Source organism: Notothenia rossii (assembly GCF_949606895.1).
Source record: "Notothenia rossii genome assembly, chromosome: 3".
Classification (NCBI taxonomy): Eukaryota; Metazoa; Chordata; class Actinopteri; order Perciformes; family Nototheniidae; genus Notothenia; species Notothenia rossii.
The window spans coordinates 25,822,992-25,847,107 of NC_136901.1; the positions used below are offsets into that span (position 1 = coordinate 25,822,992).

The 24,116-nt window shown below is 41.9% G+C and overlaps 1 protein-coding gene across 5 annotated transcripts in view; it reads left to right on the forward strand.

Annotated features, from left to right (window-relative positions):
* Positions 1–24,116, forward strand: part of LOC307034391 (uncharacterized protein) — a 70,226-nt gene that overhangs the window by 787 nt on the left and 45,323 nt on the right. For 4 of the 5 annotated variants that reach the window (XR_013806879.1, XR_013806880.1, XM_079673231.1 and 1 more), the window contains exons 2-7: positions 5,113–5,235; positions 6,240–6,464; positions 8,690–8,784; positions 10,257–10,404; positions 15,211–15,366; positions 19,587–19,707. Coding sequence is in view for 2 of the 5 variants with exons in the window: in XM_079673231.1 (XP_079529357.1) it covers positions 15,345–15,366; positions 19,587–19,707 (143 nt within the window). In the remaining 3 variants the exon portion in view is untranslated. The remainder of the gene's footprint in view (positions 1–5,112; positions 5,236–6,239; positions 6,465–8,689; positions 8,785–10,256; positions 10,405–15,210; positions 15,367–19,586; positions 19,708–24,116) is intronic. The other variant, XR_013806878.1, reaches the window with a different exon arrangement.

Consider the following 24,116-nt stretch of genomic DNA (forward strand, 5'->3'; position numbering starts at 1 on the left):
TCCATGACATTCAAAATGAATCATCTTGGCCGTTGATACCTTTTTGTAAATGGACTGGACAGGGACGTCGGAACTATTTTCTGGGGGGGGGGGGTGCGGGATTTTTGCTGGGAGGGTCGGGGGGGAAACTCACACTATCAATGATTAACGAACTCGACACGTAGGCCTAATAGCCTAGGCCTATAAATAACAGATATAGGCTACATAAACACACGCAGCATCTTAATTGTTACGAAAATGTATGAAACAAAATGAATTAATGAATTAATCAAGCCTTTATTAAGGAACATACTGTAGCCTAATAGGCGATAACATAGGCCTACAGCATTCAGAAAATCAACAGAATAATACAGCCTTTACGAACATAGGCCTAATGGAACATTCAGAAAAATAACGGTTTACTTTGCGCTCGTAAGGGCTTTTAAACTGTTCCAAAAGTAGACCTTCTCTCCGTTGTTCTGCTGATAAATTCTTTAAGCAGGGTCGAGACATCGCATTCATCGAGAAGGTCGCTATGCGCATTCATAATGGCCAAATGAGTGAGTCTCTCCTGCTTAATAGTATTGCGCAGCCACGTTTTCAACCTGCGCAACGCCGAGAACGAGCGCTCGGATGCCGCGACAGAAATGGGCAGAGCCAGACAGAGCTTTATGAGCCTCTCCGCTTCCGACAGCATGGAGCGGGATTGGGGCTGCAAGGTGTGCAGAATGGCCAATACATCCTGAATGGTTTTCACTTCTCGCCCCCTACACACGTCGCTCAGGATGTCCAGCTCAAGGCTTAGCTGCTCTCTTGAAAAGGAAGTCAGTTCCAGGGAACCCACATCCACTCGTTTCCCTTGGGCCGCCTGTAGAACTGCCTGCTCTCGCCCTGCAGCTACGCGGAGTCCTTCCTGGTCAAAGCGCCGCTCCACCTCTGTGCGCACCAAGTCCAGGGCCTCAAACAATTCCCTTTTCCACAGGCTTGGATATTCTTTAATAGTTAAATATAACAGTTAAACAACAACCAACAAATAGTTTCCATATGGGCTGCCTATTTAAGCTGGGTGGGTCAACCTTAAATTTTCAATTTAAATTCAAATTATGAATATGGTTTGTTATGAAAGTAGGCCTATACGTTATTTAGTCAGTTGATACCGTTGTAATGAATTATTAATTGCAGGCTAATTTCGCAAATAAGCGTACATGGATGTAGTACATTATTATGAACTATGATATCGTTTTCTATGGATAGATCAAATCTGTCCACAAATGCTGGAGAGCACGCTCTGTGTGCGTATTTGTTGCATTCTTTCAACATTACAGACCGATGAGCTTTATGATTAATTTTAAAATACTGTTGGCATTATTTATTTATTTATTTAGGCCTATTTATTTACCCTCGTTCTCCAACTCCCGTTCCTCCTCCTCCGCTGTATGGCGAAAACGCGCTGGGGTCTTGCTGGTGCGCACTGGATGAGGAGGCTTCAAGTTGTAGCGCTCTGTGTATTGTTTGGTCTTGGCCACAAGGTCAGCGAAGGTGTCATCTTGTCTGAGTGTGTTCAGTCGCTGGCAAAGAAGTTTGGCAGCTTCCATTGATCCAAGGGCTGTGACTTTGGTGCCTTGCAGTGACCGAGCCACGGATTCACATGGATTCACATGGTAACGCAGGCAAACAAACCAAAGACTGTGCGCGTAGTGGTGCCCTTTTTGAGCAATCCTGCCACTTTGGCACGCGTCTCCCCCTTGACAATCCTGTCACTCTCCAAGGTCCTAAATGTCTGCAGCATCTCTCCATAGCATGCCAGCAACCGTGACAGTGCCACAACTCTGACGCACCACCGAGTTGGGCACAGGGCAAGCAGGTTGATCACTTCTCCACATCCAAAAAGAGACTGGTATAACGTTTTTCTCTTTGCTGAATCATTAATCACAACTGTGACTTCCCGAACAAAGTTCAGTGTATCGGCAACAAGGCGCACTTCTTTTGCCACTTCTTGCAACACTAAATCCAGAGAGTGGTTTGCGCAGTGGACAAACAAGGAGTCAGGACATGTTTCCTTTAATCTTGCCTGCACTCCCTTGAACCTCCCTGACATGTTGCTGGCTCCATCAAAACAGTAGCCTTTCAGCTTCTCCAGCGGCAGATTTAGCCGAACAAGGACATCTTTAATGCACAGAAAAAGCATCTCGGCGGTTGTGTCTGGAGCGTTGTAAAAGCCCAGAAAGAAATTCTGGACTTCAAGATTGTCATCTGCAAATTGTATACTGCATGAGAACTGTTCTTTTCCACTGACGTCGGTGGTCCCATCAGCAGTTAAGCCGAAAAAGGACTTTCGGATGCTTTGGCTCCGATTTTCCTCTGGATGTCATGGGCAAACAGCTCCAGAACTTCATTCTGGATGCTGCCCGACATCCAATTGTCCCTCCTCTTCATCCAGTTTTGCAGGTCAGGATCAGCGCGTACCCTCTCGACCACTAGCTGCCACAACACCCCATCCCGATTTGCAGCTCCTCTCAGAGGGAGTCCCTGGCGCCCCAGGAATCTCACGCTGCTGAAAACGAGCTCCAGCATTTTCCGGGCTGTTATTTGTTCTTTAGCAGCAGCCTCAGACAAAAGCGCATTAATTGGCGTAGTTTTCAATGCAGCCAATCTTTGAGTCGCATCTAAATGAATGCGTGTTTTCTCGTGGTCTCTGATTTTCTCCTTTGCTTTTCTCCAGTTTGAAAAGCCCGTATCTTTCAAAAACGGACTGTCAGCTTGTTCTGACCCGACCAACTTGCGCTTGACAGCTGACCTGCACACACCACACACAATGCCATCACTGACCGCGATGTATTCCAGCCACGGCCACTCTCTGAACCAGGCGGCCTTGCAGGAACGAGTGAAGTTCTCACCCAACTTCTTGGCAGGAAAATTGTAATCCTGTGGTGGTTTGCATGATATTGCCTCTTCTTGGCTAGCACCGGGTGCTGGTGGTGACGCTGGGGAGGGAGGACGAGGCCGAGGGCCGCCGGGCCCTTCGGCTGCCTGCTGCTGCTGTCCGGTTGCTGGCACACAGCCTCTAGGTGTCTCTCTCGGACGTTTAGCTGGGTCGGGCGGATTTGTAAAAAAATCTGAAATTCGTTTTTTAGACATAGGCTAGTTCTAGCTGGCGTAGTTGAACTCAAATCATGTAGCCTATGCATATGCTAAAAACAAATGAGAGCCGCGAACACAGCAAACATAAAAAAAATTCCCGCTACTTTTTTTTTTTTTTTTTTACACATAGGCCAACGTCACAGTGAGCTGTCAGATGCAGTCTGCATAGCAACAGCTATGCCATGCCAGCCAGGCTGCTGTATTGAGCCAGGCAGGGTGCATATCACATCAAAAGATCTGTATTAAGAAATACATGTAAGTCAGACAAATTGAGTTTAAATTCAGAATCTTTATTTTTATTTTTTTAACGTAGGCTAATCCTGTGATTCCTGAGGCACCCCCCGCACCCCTAGTTCCGACGTCTATGGGACTGGAGCAATTGAAAGTGTCATCAAATTGTTTCAGTATTCTTTCCATCATTATATTTCGATGTTAATATTACTCCCCGTCTTCATTGTCATTGCCATACAGACCCTAGGGCTGCCCCCAGATCTACACCCTTCTAACTTAGGATTTCTATCTTTGGAAAAAGGAGAGTCCTGTAATAGTTCATTCCTTTCATAAGTTAATAAAGGCTAGTTTTTTGTGAATGCACTCCGGAATGGGAGTAAAACCAACAATCCCAAACTGAGGGGAGATAGGATTATCAACTTTTGTTTCTTTGCAAAAGTCGCCGCCAGTTAGGTGCCAGTACAACATGTACAGACCTGTGGTATCGATGCTTGTTTACCTGAGCAAAACTGAGGATGAATGCCAGAGAATGCTTTAGTAGAGGAACATATGCCAAACGGTGCATCTGTTAGCTGGTAAAACATTCAAACTGCTTAATGGAATCCATGTCAGTGATGAAGAATTATAGGTCAGGGACTCCCAACCACCGACAGTGGCACTCTGCAGGGTTACACTATCTACATTGCAGATGAACATTAAACTGGAATACCACTTAATGCGAGACAAATGTTATTTTTGGGTTCTTCTACAGTCCAATCAATGTTTGTGTACATGAAAAACTCTCATCGTAAGCCAAAAAACATACTGTCATCCCGACTAACTGTCTCAGAATGCTTCATAAGCAGTGTATGGAAGCTTGATTTTGTGAGCCACCAGATGTTTTCTCAGGCTTATAGAACAAATGTGAACAAAATGTATTGGTCCAAGACATGATATAAGTACTCAACCAATACCATAGTCATTCAGTTTCTTTCAGCTGATAATTGTTCATGTTTTCATGTTGCATAGGAACAGCATATTTGTTCATTGTTGAGTTCAAATTCCTGCATGCGAAAATACACAGGTTAAGGCAAGGGAGAAATAATTAAAATGTATGAATATTCTTCTCTGGAAATCCTCTTATTTAACTATAAATGGGATATCACTGACATGACGTATACCAAAAGGTGCAACATTTTTACATAACAAAAAATACTGGCAACGGGGGTTTTGGTTTTTCATAAATAAAATCCGGCAACAATGCTAAGTGCTAAATGTGTTCTTTTAGTTGTTTCCCTGTAATCTCTCTTGCTCAAATGAGTTGCTGGTATTTGTCTTTGAAGTGTAAATCAATGTTTTGTTTTTCAATAGTGCTAACAAATTATAATGAAGTAAAAAGCCACCATCCTCATCAGTGAAATTAATACAATTAATTATCACTCCCTGCCTTGGAACACACTGCATTGCATTTTCAAAGCATCTACAATGACACACATTCTGCTGTGCCTGTAGCCGCCTGTTAGCAATACTCAACCAGACAGCTTCATGTATAATTGGCATAGTGATATCATTTAGGTGATATTGGAGTTAGATTAGGCACCACCTGCTTGTGTGTTTTAATTTCTGTAGAGGAATAGGGCCCGGTGAGTTCTTCATCAACTTATAACACAGCCCCTACCAATTATGATTGAAATTGTCATAATTGGGGGTTACAGGTCATTAGGTATAATTTCTCAAACTTTTCCTGCACAGTTGATAAGTTCCTTTTCCTTCTGTCCTTAGACTGATAATTTCTGGTGGAACCAAGAACCTGTTGATGGGGGACAGAAAAGACGCCTTATAATTCCACCAAGGGCACCTCCATCATCAGCGTGGCAACGGGCGGGGTCCTCCGTGCCCTCGCAGGTACAGCTGACGCTGACGCCCACAACCAAATGAGGCTGCAGTTGAGTGCTGCATGGACAGATAGCAACTGAACCCCAGTGATACGTGTTATGGAGCCCTTAATGAAAGAGTTGTGCCCCATTGAGCCCTATAATGAATGTTCTGACATTGAAAAGCCCTGGGGGGCTGCTTAATTCCGATGAGCAAGCTCAAGTAGCTAACACATTTTGATAGAGAAAATAGTGAAGCAGTGATGGACGAAACAATGCAGCTGTGATTCTTTTTTATTTGGCCATGTGTAGTTAGTCTGATATTTAGCTGCATGTCCTCATCAGAGAGAGGTGTTCTTTATGCTGCCTTGTCCAGCTTGTCTGATACCTGTGAAGCTTTCATCCCGACTAATGGGAATGTCAAAAACACTGTAGAAAAGCCGGACTGCCCATTCTTCTCAGAAGCCAAGAGATGTGAAGCAGAGATTGCTGCCTAGCGTTGTCAAAGAAACAGACACACCCATACACACATGGGTGCAGAGCTGTGTAGTATTATCACTGATAAGAGCTTTTGTAGATTTTGGTAATGATGTCCCTGAATACCAAGTGAGCCGCAGCTAAAGAGACCCACAGGAATTAATAAAAATGTCTTCCATTTCATGGCCGCAGTGGTTTCCTGCTTTCTAGAGATCACAAAAGAGAACCTCTGAATGCCTTAATTTAATGATGAATTGCAGGGTGTCTCTGCATGTTTTGTGCCTTTTGGAAATGTTGCATCCTTATTATAATCTTGCTCTTTGTCTTTCCCATATCTCCGTTTTTTACGTCACTATTTCATTCTTCTTGTGCTTTTTTTATTTCAACATAAATTTCCATTTCTTCCCTTTGCTTCCTCATTTCCCCATTTGTCCTCTTCCCTTTCTGTCTTGTCTTTAATTATTTCACTCATCTCCCTTCAGCCCTTTATATCCACTTCTCCTCACCACTCTGATTAATTTCTCCTGTGCTATTCTCTTTTTCACGGACATTGGACAGGTGGCCGAGCAGCTGGCCTACTACGTCCATGTGTCAGAGGCTGGAACTCACAGAGGAGACGTTTGATGTGTCCGTACAGCTTGGCACAGTGCAGGGTGACCCCACCCAGAGCGGACCACGATGACCTGTTTGCATGCTCTCTTGGTTGCCCTCAGCACCTACTGGGAAAACAGCATGAAAGACCACCACAACAGCGACATGTAGCGCTACCAGTCAGCCTCACAGGTGGGTACCTCAGTGGGAGAGAAAAAGGCAGTTCACCATCAAACATCAATAAACTAGATCTAAAAAAACCTATAAAGATTACGTTTATGGGTCTCCTCGTTACGACATTAATCAGCCACAGATATTCATATCCTCCATTAACTTTTGCTCACCTCCTCCTGCAGTTTGGCACATTCCTAGATTCAGGTATAAAATATTCAGTGATAACTCTTTGATCAGGGCTTTAAAAAGAAATTATTGAGGGGAAAAAAGCGTTTTCATCATCCCACCATGTGTGGTCCAGGATCTAATGCACTGACATGTTTAAAGCTTTGACATCGTTTGTATTCTTCCTTTCTTCATAAGATCACATATGTTAGCCATTACCTTCCTTAACAGCAGTTTAACGAAGCGGTTCACTAAATCTACCTACAAATGAAACAGCCATACGCATTAAACATTTCCCTTTTGAAAGAGGAGTGCTTCACAATAAAGATTATCCCCTTTGACAAAATGTCTGTCTGACAGCCACCCATTGATCTGCTTCATGTGGAACGACAAGCTCCTCTACAATTTGGACTTGTTCTTTCATGTTGCAGCCAAAGATATGCTCTTTATTGTTTGAACATCCAGAAAGGTAAATGCTCACTGACTGTTTGAATCGAAAGACACACGGGGGTAATCAGACAGCGTACTGGTGCGTTTTGATGGTTCAATTCTCATGCTAATTATCTCAATCAGTGTACAAAACGCCACTGCTTTTCAAGGAGCAACACACACTCGTGCGAAGGCACGTGAGCGCATGTACACACACCCACACTGGTAGTAAACAGAAACCGCACACCCACAATTACAGCCGCCTCTACCTGACACAGCTCCATGTTTCCCGGATAATCAGACAAAGATTGGATAATCCTGACAGAAATCCCTTTCATTCCCTCAGCCCCCTGCACATTCTCATTTTGCTATATCATTTTCAGTCAATAAACCAACAATCAAAGACATTTCAAGGATTTAAAATTCCTAGACTCTCAAATCTGGCCTTGGAGGTAAACATTTATTTATTTTTTACTTTCTAGAAACTTTATTCGAAACTTTCCAAATTCAGTCTCAATGATTTGTCGCCTATACCTCACAGCATAAATATGTAAAGGGGGAACACAGGTAATGGTATAGCTCTTGGGTACACAGATGTCACTCCCATGTCAGAGTGAGTGGAAGCAATCATGCAAAGCACTTATTTTGCTCTGAGCAAGGCTTTACCTCAATCACTTTGTCTTCAAGCATTCACTGCAGCCTCCCAAAGGTTAGATGACCATAGCATGCCCATGTATGTCCACATAAAGCACAAACAGGCATGGGAAGATAACTATAGGCACTGGCTAAATATAAACCCTTTCCCACTGATTTCTGTTATGTGCTCTACAGCTGTTTTGCTTACCTCCTGTGCTTGGAGTTGGCTCATTATCTCTCTTTTCCTCCACGTTTCCTGTCCTTGTCTTATCTCCTGTGTTTAAAGCTAATGGAGGGCTGCGTGTTGCTGCCACTAGGTATGAAAGATGTTTTGATGTTTCTTTTCTGTTGATGCTTACTGTTCCCTGATCGAGGGATACTCACTGATAACACCGAGCTGTGGTCCAACCAATACACCGGCCTTTCAAGTCCCTCATTATTCTTTATGGCATTAAAACCGTGCACATACTGTTCCCTTTGCTTTCACTCGTGTACCTGCTCTTCATTTACGACTGACTGTTTTCTTCATGTGAATGTGATGTCATTCTTGTGCACATTCCTAAGTGGTACTGTGTAAGCCATGTACCATTTCAGGTTTTTCTTGGCTTTCTCTTGTCCATTGCTGTTGAAGTTTTAAGCACTTTAGATTCCTCCCGCTAAGGGTTGCAGATATAAATCCATTTGAAATCAGAGTGAGTTGCATATTTCATTCCATGAAATACTTTTACAGCTCTTTCTGATTGTAGACACAGAAATACCTAAAAGAGTGCTACTCTCTTGATACTTTCCACTTTTATGCACTTCCTTTTTTCTTGCACTAGGTATACAAACCTTTAGAGCAGTGCTCTCCTGAGACGATATATATGACTTTACCTCATTTTCTGTATTTTGAGAAGAAAACAAACATTTGTTTACTGCATAATCTGCATTATCTCACCCCGGAGTATTCCAGTGAAAGCCTCGGTGTGGCTCTGTGACGTGTAATGACTTCTATCATTTCGTTTTTTGAGCAGATAATGTGGAAGAAGGCCTACAGCGCAACCCTGAGGTGGCCAGCAAGGACAAGAAGCCAGTACAGAGAATGGAGAGGAAGCCTGAGGGTTTGTATGTATGTTTGTGTGGATGCCTTTGTCTCTCTGGGGAAGCTGTCTGAAAGGTCACTCAGACTTTATCGTTTCATCTGTGATTCTCTGTTCAAAACGCCATTGAAGCTGCAGCATCTGCCTCCTGACTCTCACTCTTTAAGGTTTTTATTTAATGAGGCACTGGGCTCTTCACCTCTCACCTACATCCAGCCACATTTATTTGTGTTTGTCTTTGACTCTTTGTACCTCAGTCATACCTCTCCTTCCATTTCTAAACAATCTCTCTCTTGTGTCCATCTTTCAACCCTTTCTCAGCTCCCTGGTTCCAAACTTGATTTCTTTCACCTCTTTATCTTCCCTTTCTGCCATCACTTCAGACCACGGCGCCACGGAATGCCCACAAAATGATGTGGAAGACTGATATATATCTGGCTTCCTGCAAAAGATACACTTCTCGAGGAGTTGCTGTGCCAATCTGTTGGTCACATCAAATAAGATTTGTACTGTACACTTTTAGCCTAAATGTAACAAGGCAGAACAATAATAATACTGCAAGAAACTGGTGTATTTTGTAGGTTGCAACAAAATGCTTCTTACATCATTCTTGGTATAGAAAGGTTATGCAGCCTTTTCCTATTTAGTAAAGCCCCATTCACTTTAACAATGGTCATTATTGTTTCAGGTAAGTTAACTTCATCTCTGCTGGTTCACAAAGTGTGGCTTGCAGCAGTTTGCAGTGACACAGCACATCACTTAGGCCACCACAGAATATTGGCTGGTATAAAGCCACCGTAGAGGCACGGTATGATGAATTATTGGCAAACAGAGAATATTGAGGCTTTATCCACTGCGCTTTACAGCTCTGACTTGGCTTAGCAAGCTAAACAATCCATTTAACACCGCGGGGCAGACCCTGCCCAACAGCACCTGCTTGGAAGTAGAATATAGGCACTCCATGACTGATGATACCGGCTAATGCTCATAACACACACAGTTGCCTCGCTGTGTAAAGGACAATGCAGCCCGTGTTTGAGTTTAATGAATGTATTTAGCAGGGGTGTGAAAATATCTATAAAGTTCAGTACCGCAATGTGTTACTGTTTTGTGATACTGTATCAATTCAATTTCTTTTATTGAGTATTACATGCAACATTTGGCCAGACAGATTGCACAATAAGTAGTGTTATGACGTTGGATGTTACAGGGACTGTGAGAAATGCAAATGCAGTTCCCACAACTCTGAAAGCATAACAACCAGAACACTTTTTTTACTCAGATTATCCATATGTCAGCTGTTAATACTCTAACAGTTTCCCTAAATGTCATCATATACTTATATTATCTAAATATGTTGAATTATAACCCCGGTATCATAACCTTGTGATGTTCACACACAGGAGCCAAAACAGACTCTGCGTTAGAAGCACACTCTATTATTGTTTCTCATGTATGTGAAATGTGGAGCAAAGCTTGACGTTTTCCTATATTCACACAGCCTGCCACTGCCCTTGAAAAGAGTGAACAGAAAAGAGAGCAGAAGGATGGATAATAACGGATACGTGATATGCTTTACTGTTGCTTACCTTGTTTGGGGTGAAGACGTCCACAGCACAACGCCAGGGAGAGGATCACTGGTCTCTTCTGTAAGTACAAGCATATCCACTTGGGTCATTGCTACGTTTTCTCATGCTCAGTCTTAACTACTTTCACACAGATGCTTATACCTACCTACTACAGACACAGCCTCGTTTTTTCAATCCACTTTTAATATCCTGGACACATTTGTTGTAGGTTATTCATAGATGTGCTGCAGTACAGTAGCCCATGGTCCTTTACACAGGCAATCATGTAACAGATGAGTCAGTGGAGCAACATTAACCCACAACCTTGACCCATCAGTGTCCTTTCAGAAGTGGTCAGCTCTCCAGTTGAATTCGGTTTTAGAATTGTTCTGATAATGCGTCATCATCACTGAATCCCGCTCCCACTCCTCATGGGTGTTCACACATCAGTTACAACACCCTGAGAGTGAATGCACCGGAAAAAAAGGCTGATGACTGTTTTCACTACTCCGGCTCTTTTTATTCCGTTTGACAGCTTCACAGAGCAATTGGAAAAATGTTTAACCTTGAATAATTATGTTTTGAACTCTCATTGTTGCAATCCATTGCTGCCCTGTTTCCTGACTTTTCTTTTTCTTATAGTCTTTTATTACTATTTCGACATCATTTCCTTCTCTACCGTCTCTTTGACTTATTCCTTTGATAATGCAACGAGGTGTACTGGCTCAAACACTACGAATCATTCTTTTTTAAGTAAGGATGTGTCTGCAATGATCTGACAGCACTGTTAGGTGGATGCCTCTTTCAGAAAGATTAACCTTTTGTACCATTACATAAGTACCTTTTAAACCTCACCAATGACCATCCAGAGCACTTGTTCAGTTGCTGCCAAGAGAGTTAGTTGGTGTGTGGAGTAGAATTACATTAACCATGTTGTACTTGTAGAAAATATGCTGAGTGGTGTGATGGCTTTATAACCCATGTCAATCAGTCAGCCTTGAGTATCTCACATCTGGCTTCATGTTGTCACTTTTTCCAGTGCTTCTCAGTGGTGTCACAAAAGGCTTTTCTGTGCCCTCTGAGTAGTTTTACTCACTTATTTATTATTTCTAATACCTGAGGTGGAGGTAATACATTTTACAGCCTTTTTGGTTCCGTGCTGCCGGATAAAGGTAGCCTGTCTGTGCTGAGTGGGCCAGCTGTCTGCAAGCCTCTCTGCTGACCCGGATCTCTGCATGTATGTTTGCATACTGAAGTGTGTGTTTAAAAAAAGCACAGATCTTGGATTGTAACTGTGTATATGTAACCTGCTTTCTCTGCCTGTTGTCATTGGCCATGGAGGAAGTTGGAAACCTGTGCCTCTCTGTGCTTTATGCATGCTCAGCCAGCCCCAGCCTCTCCTGCAGCATCGCTCACTTTATGTTTTCCATCTCTGTTTATGGCTGGGAGGCTTCCTTCCCCCTCGAGTTGTATGAAATAATAGAGATGGAAAATGCCTTGTTTATTTTCTCTAGCAAAAGGATTCCATCAGGCAGTAAGGCCCTCTCCTTTGTTTCTGGAGCAGAACCAGATCACTGATGTGGTTTCCATTTGTGTCTGATGTTTTTTGGCTAATACTTTCTAATCAGAGTCCATTTGTGTCATGGTAGCTTGTGTGGTTGTCTGCCTCTTTTTATGTGTAATGCATGCACTTAGTGTGTCCGGTTGTGTGCACACATCTGCGACTGTGAGTCTGTATTGTATTCATAGTGTGTGTGGGTGTGTGTGTGTGACTTGCCACTGCCCCCTCTTTCTCCTGCAGGGCCTCAAACATTTTCTTCATTTGTTGCAGATTTGTGTTTCTTCTTTTCTTTTCCTTTTTCTTCTCTTTTTTGCACTGGGGAACACAATGTCTGGTTTAATATTATTTTCCAATCACTGAAGGCTGCAGGGCAAGGACTTTTGACCAGGCTGTTTCGTTCCAGCTAATACCAAAGACAGGGGAGAGAAAATAATAACCTTGGTGGTTGATAATAGCTGCAGTGATCATTCTGCAGTCATTTGCCTCTGGTGCTCTCTCTAGCTGCAGCTGATGTTGTCTTTGTTTTGTTACTACCCGCTTCACAGAGCTACACCGCTATTACAAGCTGTCCGCCACCCTTCGTCTCCTCCATGTCCATCTGAGATATATTCAACACCATCTGGTTGTTTTTACAGAGGAAAACCCCAAAAGTGAGTGATGTGTTGTTAGAACAAAACAACCAGTGGATATACTTTTAAAGTCAAGACTGATCTGTTCTACCGCACGTCGTTGTGAAAGGTCCAGATTCAGAGAAAACTGATTAGACAAGGGCTCAGGGAAATCTCTGGAGAGTTAAGATCCAGGGACATATGTTGTCTTCTTAACCCGCCTCTCTCCCCTAACCGTCTTTTTTTTCTAAAAGAGAGAGGGAGCGAGTCAAACTGAGAAGGAAAAGGAGGGGAAATCATTATTAACTCATAAGCTGGTTAATGCTGTAGCACTCTCAACCTTCAGCTCAAATGAGAATTCCCGTCATTTACATATCAATTTAATTTCCTGTGTTTCCCTCTACTCTCCCCCTCCTTCATTAAAAGCAGCATTTGCTTGCCACTGCAATCAGCCGGTGCAACACATTTTCCTGGGCAGTGAGCACTCACACACACTCTGTGGCATCCTGCTCACACACACACACACACACACACACACACACACACACACACACACACACACACACACACACACACACACACACACACACACACACACACACACACACACACACACACACACACACAAAATGAAAAACGTTAATGTTTTCAGACAAGCAAATGCAGAAACACCTTCATAGGCTTTGTGTTATCCTGTCACATGCACGCACAGAGGTGTGAGCACACACACACACACACACACACACACACACACACACACACACACACACACACACACACACACACACACACACACACACACACACACACACACACACACACACACACACACACACACACACACACACACACACACACACACACACACACACAGTTAGTGAGGAAGTGTGTGCCCAGGCAGACAGAGCAGCTCCTTGGCCCGATGTAGCTCTGTCAGAATTAAACCAGTGATCAGAGAAATGAAAGGGAAGCTGTCATTCCACATAGCCCTCTATACACATCATCCTCAATAATTACACCCTCTTCTTCCTCTCGCCTCACTTCCTCCTCTCTTATAACCTCCTACCTGTGTGTGCATGTGCGTGTGTGCGTGTGTGCCGCAGACAGCATGCCTGAATGGCACCCAGCACATCAAATAGGGGCTTTTATGAAATCTGCGCCTGCTTGAATTACACTCACTTTAAACCTTCATTGTGTGTCTGTGTGTGTTATTCACGTCTTAGTGTGTGTGTGTGTGTGTGTGTGTGTGTGTGTGTGTGTGTGTGTGTGTGTGTGTGTGTGTGTGTGTGTGTGTGTGTGTGTGTGTGTGTGTGTGTGTGTGTGTGCCCATGTGAGCCCATGTGAGCATGACTGTGCGAGTGTCAGCTTTTGAATCGATACAGATGTGCCCGGCCCTGCGCTGCTCACATCTGGCGGTTAGATTGAACCTGCAGGGGATATATGCAGCTAACTACTTCAATCTGGGACTTTAAGCTTATGAATGCGATCAAATATTCAGTTCACGCAAAGTGTTACACGGCAAGGCCTCTAGTGTAAAGTAAGTTTAAGGTCTGTCAATTGAAGTCCGTTCCATATGTGACCTTTGGTGGGAGAGTCAAGAGGTACCAGATCCAAGCTGTCATAGAATGATCCCTTTCATTCTTTTATGACTTTTATTTATGGAATTTCCATTTTCACTTAAATGTGAGAGAATTCACCGAGACTTAAGGCTGGATTGAACCTATGACACGATTCAAACACGGTACATGACGGGGCAGTGAAGAAGAGTGACACTTTTTTTTTTACATTATACATTTAATCTTTTTATTATTTTGTTTTGTATTTCTGTCAACTATTTTGATTTCATTGTTTACTGTACTGTAAGTATGTGGAGTTGTAATATAAATATTGTTTCATTTGATCTAATTGCTTCTGTCATATATTTGAATGGCGTGCTGGTGCCTATTACGCATGTAAAGGCTAAAAGAAAATATGTTTGTTTAGCATTTATGTTTATTTTAGTTTTTGGTTGACATGTGTTTGTGAATATTCTCTTCTTTGCTTTCGATGTAACTATAATCTCAGTTTTCAAATGATCAAAAGCATTAACCTGGTGCAGACCCTTTTGTGTTTTATTGAAAAGCAGATAATGATTCATTTGCAATGAACCCGCAATGTGTTGACAGGAAAATAGTCATTTACATGTGGGTACCATACATAAAAATTAACTTTAACATTCAAGTCAAATTGTGACAGTGACATCAGATTTAACAAAACCATCAAACACAAAGTTGAACACAAACTGAAAATGAATGTTGTATTCATTTTGGTTTGCCTTTCACATGTAGTTGTATGTGTATGTTTTAGTCATTTTAGCCAACCTTGAGAAGTAAGTTGAGTGTCACAGTGGACCCAGAATGCACTCTGAGCCAGTCCACTCCAGCCAGTGTAATACTTTTCTGCAGCTGAGCTTCGTAAAACCAGAACGTGTGCTCTGGAGCGGGTAATGAAGAAGCTAATACCTCGGTTTTGCTTGCTGTTTGTGCTGTTTTTGCAGCTAATGACTTTGTACTGTAAGACTCCTTCGTATCCAGGGTTTTGTATAACAGTGACTTTTTATTATAGCTCAGCACTTGAGCGTGTAATAAATGTAAATCTCAGTGTCTGTAACTTGGTCCCCCGAAGCTCATTATTTGTGACAAGTGTGTGAGACAGTGTTTGTTTTGTGCTGTGTTGCAGATGAGTAATGAGATCATCCGCCTGTGCTTCCAAAGCCTCTCTCTGGACAGGATCGTAAAGGGCTGTGTGATACCCAGCCAGCAAAATCTCACCATGTATCCAGTTCTGTTCCACCTGGAAGGACATTTACCTGCATGCCTCGCAGATTTACCTCAAGTAAGAACAGTATCACTCATGTATTGACTCCACACACTGACGGTCCTATACAAGTCTTTGAAATGTTAATTACAAACAATGTAAATCCATGTAGAGCTTTGCATTAATATTAGGTCAAACACGTCTTAATTTTCACTGTGTTGTGTATCTTTCTTTCGTTTTATGTCTTTTTCACACAACTGTAAAATTACAAAGATAATTGAAGAAGAATTTGGAAGAAGGACAAAAGAACTTTCCAGAGGTGTGGTGAATCAATTGGACGACCTGTGTGTGTATACATTTAAAGGATTTCTAAGGAATGCCTCAGAGGAAATGTTTTCAAATATGGCACAAGCTACACTTCATGGTCACTCACCTCACAAAACATGATTAAAACATTTTGGACGGACATGAATACAGTGCCAAATAGCCTTATTTAAGAAGGAACACTCTTTAACTATATTTAAAAAAAGAAAATTAAATAAACAAATTAGACAGTAAGTCCATCAATTATTGCAATGGGACGTGTGTTCTGTTCTCCTACAATGGTGCATACACAGCGCCTGGGGATTTGGTAGGAGAGAGATTTCTGTTTGAATCTACTGTAAGATTTGTGTGTACTGAATGTCCTTGGCCCTATTTTTTGCAGACCAGGGCAAACTACCTGTATATAATCCAGAATTTGATAATAGCCAATAGGGGTCCAAATTGAATTTTAAATATAAGTCCCTACCAGCACAATATTTCAGTTGACTATGTTTAGTTCAACATGCAGTCAAGTCTAAACTCAGTTCAGAGGGGCTTAATACCAGACATAGAACCTTTCATATGCTGTTATTTATCATTTTAATACTTTCCTTCATTATTCTTTAAAAAGAGATTCAGCTTTTTGTGAGTGTTCTCTCTAAAAGTCTTGAATCAATCACATCGTCCCTGAGGTCAGTTTCAGTACACAGGCTTCCACAGGGAGTGAGCTACTGAGTCGGATTAGGCAGCTTCAACTCCTTCTCTAGAACTCATTTTAATTTAATTTACTATATCAGACAAAGTCCTTTTCCCCTTATTGAAGCCTCCCTGTAGAAGATACAAGACAAACTGTTAAGTGGGAGTTTAGATTAGGAGCCACATTTACAGCAGATACAAGTAGTTATTATCACATCAGCTAAGGGCAGCAGAGCTTTGAGTTAGGGGCTAGGACACGCTTACCAACCGGTTCTATTACTCCTTAATAAATGGGTCTTTAATCTGCATTTACATATGCCTTACAATAACCACTGACTGTTCTCATCACCAGTACGGAATACAAAAGCATTTGTGATTACTCTTGTCTTGTTGTTACATTCCCCAATTCATCTCCTCTGTGGAAAATGTGACCGTAGCAGATATCACCGCACTACCTCTGCTACTGATGCTATTGATAATAATGACTCATTCTTCTTACTAAATGATAGTATAGTAGGGCAGTTGTGTTAAATGACAAAAGATGTTAGTGCCTGCTTACTTCAAAGTGATACCCAGAGCGCTGCGCTGACAGCAGATCACTGCAAACATCTGCTTTTCCTGTCAGCCAGTTACCCCCCCCCCACCCCCCCACACTGTCTTTGCATGCATTTAATACTCCGGCTATTCTAGTAATGAAGACCATAAACTACACTCAAATTCCACAATTCAGATAAGGTTTGGGTTATATGACAAAATTGGTTGGACATTATAATGGTTCTCACATTTTTATGTTTAAAGAACGATATTGCATAATGCTTGTTGTGATGTAACGCTTATTCAGTCTCTTTATTTGTTTCCTCTAAGCTTCACCCAGAGTTACCAACACTTTATTTGTTGGGCAGCCTTGGTTTATTAACGACAAAACAAGTTAACATTTTTAAATTGAGTCAGTGGGAGGGGACAAGGATTAAACTGTGCCTTAAGTTATTTGTTTCCTTTAGTTGTCTGTTAATCATTGGGTCAGTGGTTTTCTGAACCACAGTTTTTCACTTCATTGCTATGATTGCCCTAAGAGAGAGAGGGTGAAGGGCTCCCAGTGTTTTCACTGGCTGGCACACACACAGACACACACACACATTCTGGGCTCTCCAATACCCCTTCGGGCCTCTCGCTGTCTGCACGGGCAATCGACCTCGTCCAACCAATTAAAGACGGCGCTTAGTTCCTGATCGATGGCTGGGGTCGTGGTGGGGCAGGATGAGCACAGCAGGAGACGGGGGGATCAAGAAGATCCACGTCATGGCCCAGTGGAAGTTTTGATTTGGTCTTCCTATCTGAGGCTCCTCGTCCGATCACTCTTAAAGTGCAAATTGCTCTCCTGGGATTAGATTTAAATAAGAATTCATTGCTGCATTGCTTTCTCTAACAAACCACCGTGTTTGATAAAGACCCTGCACAGTTTGAATTGAATCCACTTGTGAATTCACAAACTCTAATACTTATGCTAATGTACTTTCTTTCCAGTGGTTCAACTTGCAATACTGCTGATCATAGTGATGTCTAAGTTATGTCTTTACAGAGTTTTTGAGTCAAGTTGCATCACTGACTAAACATGACCCGAAGTTGTATCTTAACTTTGTTCTTGCATGATGCAGAGGGATGTGGAGTGGATCATCCTTTTTCTATCACTGTCTTCAGTTCAGTGTGTCTGACTGATGCAGCTTGTAATGACGTGTGGTGCGGGAGAGATACATAACTTTCCAAACCTTCAGAACCAAAATGATTTCCCTTTGCATCAGTTTTCTTTATTTATGGGATTTCCATGAGTCCGTGAACTCTTGGTGAAAGATAGCAATACTTTAAAAAATAAATGATCGCTGCTTTCTCCAGTCAGTCCTTCCTTCATCAGCAGCAGCCGGTGAAGGAGGGAGGGTGTTAAGCAAAGAGACGCCGATCTGTTCCTCTCCCTTCAGATATAACACCAGTGATTCTGTCACCCACACAGCCAATATCACAGTCAGTCCGCACACTGGGTTCAGTGGCAGGGCATGGAGGGAAACAGGCGGGAGCGACGACACATGAGGAAGAAGAAGGGACAAGTCAACAAGGCTACAAATGTGCGACTGTTTCGGAGCAATAGGTCGCATGCCATGTGCTTCTACTCCTAGCTCTCTTGTCTTTGTACTATACAGAAAACGCTTGCAAAGTAAATAAAAAGAGACAAGTAGTTCAAACCAATTTGCCAGAAGAGAAGGGAAATAAGCTATGAAATAAAGAGATGAATGGGTGCAAGAGGAAGGTTGTGTGGAATAGATGAGAGGAGTAGTGGTGGCCCATAGAAGAGGGCATGAAATGGATGCAGAGTGAATAAGCAAAAAAAGGACTTTAACATCACAACACACCTCGGCAGCTCTGACACAGCCCAACCCGTACATATGTGCTGCTGTGAAAAGCACGATCCGGGGAAATTGGTGAAGTGCTGTGAGATGCAATGTCAACACAACAATACTGACAGCTTGGAAACCCATTTATTAGTCCCCCAAGGATCCACCATCTCTGAATTTGTCACAGAATTAGTTATCAGCCGGGGAATGCAGCCTCCTCTGTGGCAAATGGAATAAGCTTCAGAATGAAGTCATAAATTGAAAGTCTACTTGCAAATTGTCACCAGCATCACGACAGCCAGACTGGAGCATTTGTGTCTTTCTCACCTTTTCTGCTCTTAAAGCACATTCTTTTTCACATGTTTTTGTGACGATAAATTGGTCACTCCCACACAGTATTAAGTGAAATAATGTGATTTTTGGACACATTAAAACTGGAGAATAGGCTGTAATTGCAGTTTAATCAATATTTTTGAATATTTCTATAAATGCTGATTTAAAACATTTAAACTCACTTAAATATGTTTTCATTTAACTAAATGAAATACAATGTTTTATATACAGCCCAAAATCACAAAACACATTCGTCTCAGGGGAGCTTTAAAGTTTGTACATATCAAAAAACAAAAAAATTACAACATTGACTATCCAATGAGGTAATGTGAATGTAATATACAAATAAAATAAAATATACAGGTCCCAGGAGGATGTTCGTGCAAGCCTGAGCCAGCCCTGCAACAGGCCTTATTAAAAAATAAAGGTCTTAACCCTACTCTTAAATGTGGAGATGGTGTCTGTTTTTAGGCTACAAAGCTGTTAGGAAATCTTACTGTGCGATCATAGATACAATATATAATGACTTTTGTGGAAATGGGCACTAATGAATGTATTTTCTTTTTCTTTTTTAACCATCAGGAAGATGGAGAGATGTTGACCGTGAGGATGATGATGTTGATTCCTGCTGCCAGGTTGCTGTTATGCAGTCTGTCAGAGACAACAGCTTTAGGTCTCATCACACAACACCTCTCCTAATAAGGTAATAATCCAGATGCTGAGCCCCTCTTCTGGCTCTCACAAGTTGTGCCCATCTTCTCACTCTGCCTCACTTCTGTCTCTACTTTCCTTTTGTTTCATTCGCCTTCACCACCTCTCCTTCTCTCCTTCACCTTCCTCCTCGCACCCTCCCGTCCTCCGCCTCTCACTCAACAGCCAATTTAACGACTCAAGGAGACACAGGAGTGCAAAACACATTCGCAGATCGATCAAAGTTGAGACTTAACCATGAAAACAGCCATGAATCACAGTTACCTCCCCTTGCTCTTGTCAAACCTCTCCTCTACTGTTGGAACATATATGTTTATATTAGGCTATACAGTATGGGCTTGAAGCCACGCACTGAACAGTTTATTTAGTTTGTATAACCCTCAGGGGTGTCAGTTGATATTGTGTGTGTGTGTGTGTGTGTGTGTGTGTGTGTGTGTGTGTGTGTGTGTGTGTGTGTGTGTGTGTGTGTGTGTGTGTGTGTGTGTGTGTGTGTGTGTGTGTGTGTGTGTGTGTGTGTGTGTGTGTGTGTGCGCGATACTACATCTATCTTGTATGTGAATGTAAGGGTTATATAAGCATGGCGTGGTGACAAATGATGAATGTGAGGTTGGCCGCAGTCTGCCCCCCCCCCCTCCTCTTTGTCCTCAGGGTGGCCTTATTGTTTCTTTCTCTCTCTCTCCTCCTCTTTGTTGTTCCTTTCATCACCCCCTCTCACTGTCCTCTCTTCTCCTTCGCTTCCAAACTGCAGCTATTGAGTTTTTCTTTGCATTTGCATCAATGCAAAACACTCACACAAATACAGCCATGCACACACACACACACACACACACACACACACACACACACACACACACACACACACACACACACACACACACACACACACACACACACACACACACACACACACACACACACACACACACACACACACACACACACACACACCTCTCTGTCTTTATTTAATCATTGGCTCTATTACAGGGGATATTTTCCCAGACAATGCCTCAGAAGGCGGTGGGCCAGAATAAGGGAGGGAGATCTCTCTATCCCTCAGCACATGGAAGCCACAGCACTGGCACTCCCACTGACTGAGATGAATGCATTTAATATATTTCCCTTTTGAAGCCCAGATGACCTCCTGATACGGCTCTCTGTCTCTATCGCAGGAGGCCTTTATTTATTTTTTACCCTGCCTGTGAAATCTGGAAACGCACAGGAAGACATCTGAAGGGATTCTGACAGAGACTAATTTGTTTTGTGGCCTGTCGTGACTCGAGTATATCTTCATCCATATAGGAGCGGACACATTTCCCCCCACCAACACTTTTATGATCCTGCGATAGCGCTTATCTTGGGCGTTTATGTTTGTTTGCAACCGTGGCTGTTTGTAGCTGAGGCAACAAACTGTGCTTTTATGCCTATGGGAAATATTATATTAAAGGCCGTTTAAAAGCTGCAGTAGCTTACAATGGGATATTACAGGGTGGTATAAAAATAAGAAATTGTTTTTTTTTCTAAATGTAAAGGTATTTATGTCTTTTATTCTCTTATGTGACCTTCTGCTAAGTGTCAAGGGTCACCAAACTGGAATGGGTCCAAAATAATTTAGCATATCCTTATTTTTGCACACTTGACTTACTTCAGCTGCTAAAGTCTGTCTTTATGCTGCAGCTTGCACATGAATTCTCGTGTGCGTGTGTCACTTTATTATAATGATGTGCTTCCACGCTCAAGTAAGCCACGGTGACCCCTCTTTTATTTCCATCCTTATTGGATCTCGTGCTCTCCTGAGACAGCGGAGACGTTGATGCCTCCGGTCATTTTTCTGTCCCTTATAACCGACTGTCCCAGTCTGCTATGTAAGTCCCACTTAATTAGGCCCCAAATTGGATGGATTTACGCTTATCCAGACGCCAACATTTCTTTTATTGGGTATTTATCCCATGAGGTTAGAGCCACACTGATCAAATTACACTGATTCAGACTTGTGCATAGCTAGATTCTCAGCAAAGTACTGCGTGTTCTGAAGGCAGGATTTATAGTGCACACACACATAGTACACACAAACTGAAACCCTATCCCCACATCAACCTATCATTGGGTATAAACCGAAAATATTTTATTTGATTCTTCATAAAAGTGAGGGGCTTTAGACCCCAATAGAGACCCCTAGAGGCCAGACTCCTTTCTGCACCCAACCAGAACAAACAGCCATACTCTGAGCCCAACACTGCTATGAACATAGTCACAAATCAGCAGATAATTGTTTGTACTGCGGACACAGGGGGTCATTTGGAGAAGATGTGGTGCAGAAAAACATTTTTTATTTAAAGATCATATAAACGTGATAAAAGGAAATATGAGGTAGTAATGAACAAATTGTGAAATTTGGGGTACGCTTTTTTTATGTATTCCCTTACAGTATATGCCTGAGGAACCTGCAAACTAGCAGCTGCTTACTGTTGTCAGAGTCCGTTTACAGATAACCAACACAACATTTGGATTGATGCTTCCAGTATACGAGTTTACAGAATTGACAATTGTTTTTCAATCATTTCCAGATTTTTGGAATCATACAAGGTTAATTTATTTAGAGGGTTAGACATTACAATGCAAGTTGTGGCTCCTTCTCGCTACAAGTCATTATTTAGACACCTATGGAGGAAATCTGGCTTTTTCTTAAACCCCATTACAAGGATCACATTTTTCACAAGTCTCATCCGTCATTTAAATTATAATCAACCCGGTAAATGAATGATTCATCATAATGTTTTAATGGCATAATTTAGAAGTCTCAAACTCCTCCGGTGAGTTTGATGAGATAAAGAGAGGACACGGTGTGAAAGCTTATTTTGTGTGCCCTGTTTGGAAAATAGTAGAAGCATTGAAAAACATAGATTTAACATAGCAAAAACACCTGCATACCCTTTGTGTGTGTGTGTGTGTGTGTGTGTGTGTGTGTGTGTGTGTGTGTGTGTGTGTGTGTGTGTGTGTGTGTGTGTGTGTGTGTGTGTGTGTGTGTGTGTGTGTGTGTGTGTGTGTGTGTGTGTGTGTGTGTGTGTGTGTGTGTGTCTGTGTCTGTGTCTGTGTCTGTGTGTGTGCAGTTCTTACGCACACACACCGGGCACCAGAGTGCTGTTAATTTCCGCCTGAGCAGAGGAACGGCCACTAAAAGTATCATTGAAGTGATGAATGTGCTGCTCGGCTCAGGCATCAGTGTTTAATCTGAGTCATTGGAGAAATAGCACCACATCAACTTCAAACGACTTCCTTTCATCTGCAGTTAGAGACGTAATCACAGATGTGCGCCCTCTCCTTGTTCCATTTTTCCTGCTCATTTTCGTAATACCATTCTCCACAGTTCAGACCAATGTAAAACACCATCCTTCATACCTCCACACTAAATGTATGTGCAGCACGCTCATGTGAGTCTGCGTGTGTATGAATATACTTTACTAACATCAAGGTTTATCATGTGTTTTCTTCAGTAGATGAACTCGTTTTTAGTTGATCTACCTTAAATCATGCAACACTGCTAAGCAAATGTAATATAGCAAATCAAATTGGCTGTTCATTAAATTATTATTATAATTATATCATAGGAATTAAGTCAGCCTTAAGTCCTATGATATAATTATATCATAGGACTCCAGAGTGGTGCAAAAAGCTGGTGTTTTTAATGTAGCATCTGCTTCAAGTCAACAGAGTGCATTTTTGATTTATAAATTAATTAAGTTTAATTACTATAATCTTCTGATATGATACCTGAGTAGATACTTCCATCCCTCAGCAGTAATATGAACGGACGGTGGCTGATACAGTATACAGTATAGTGCTGGTATATTGTTATTGTTTTTTTTTTAAATACAACAAAGTTATAATAACAAATGAGATGTGAATTTGCTGATCTTTCTGAACATTTATTTATCTCTCTTAGTGTCTTCAGTTTCTGTTTGCTTCAGCAGATCTGCAGTGCACTTACATTTAATTAAAAATAATAAAACAAATGTATTCACTAAATAAATGTCAGATTATCAGAACATTTCACTTTTCTAAAAAGAAAAAAACGTACAGTATGAATGCAAAATAAACTTCAGAACATACTGTAGCAATATCTATTTTGGAGAACAGAAGGTTGAGCATTTGTAACCTTACATACGTAAACAAAAGTATTTACAATGTGTGTGTAGTGGCCATCCCTGGTGATGGCTGAGTAAAACATATAATAAATAAGTAATGTGAATTTTGAACACAGACATCAGCTGATGCCAATTATCTGAAAATGAAATAATTGTTCTTACAGTATATTAAATAAAATGATGTCAAACCAATGGACACTAAATAAACGTCATGCTTTTGGAGCCACTTGATCTTACTTAAACTGCTTGGTCATTCTTG